This window comes from Zerene cesonia, chromosome 2 (assembly GCF_012273895.1).
Source record: "Zerene cesonia ecotype Mississippi chromosome 2, Zerene_cesonia_1.1, whole genome shotgun sequence".
Lineage (NCBI taxonomy): Eukaryota > Metazoa > Arthropoda > Insecta > Lepidoptera > Pieridae > Zerene > Zerene cesonia.
The window spans coordinates 5,138,788-5,139,211 of record NC_052103.1 but is presented as its reverse complement, the minus strand read 5'-3'; the positions used below and the strand labels follow the sequence as shown (position 1 = coordinate 5,139,211).

General features: G+C 36.1%; 1 protein-coding gene across 1 annotated transcript in view; it reads left to right on the top strand.

Moving 5' to 3' along the window:
• Window positions 1–236: 236 nt before the first annotated feature.
• Window positions 237–424, top strand: part of LOC119835798 — a gene marked incomplete at its 5' end in the record, with an annotated part of 13,512 nt that continues 13,324 nt past the window's right edge. Inside the window, one exon of the mRNA XM_038360798.1 lies at window positions 237–344. Within this exon, the coding sequence (XP_038216726.1) occupies window positions 237–344 (108 nt within the window). The remainder of the gene's footprint in view (window positions 345–424) is intronic.

The following is a 424-nucleotide window of genomic DNA, read 5'->3' as shown; positions in this document are numbered from 1 at the left end:
GTATCAACTGGTGGAATTTCATTACGATGCAGCTTTGCCATGAAATACTGTTGTAGTGTCATCGTTACAATTTATAAAACAAAGTGATTATGCTGTATAAAAGTAGATATTTTGAAATCGTATAAGTAAGCGTTTATTTTTAATTATATCTAGAGCAAACTCTTCATTGACATGTCAGTTAAAAATGTGTGTTGTTTGGTGTTAGTGTTTATATGGAGCATTTTGTGTGGTTGCAGAATAAACATGTGGAGACGTTAGATGACGGCCAGTTGCGTGCCTTGCTGGATGAGGCAATCACCTACAAGTGCCCCAAAGATCGAGAGGGAAAAAGCAGTCTATTTAAGGTACGGGTACCTACTTATTTTTGGCACACAGGTACTAGGTTAGGTAGGTTTTTGTATGTCGTTTATGTATTTACATAAAT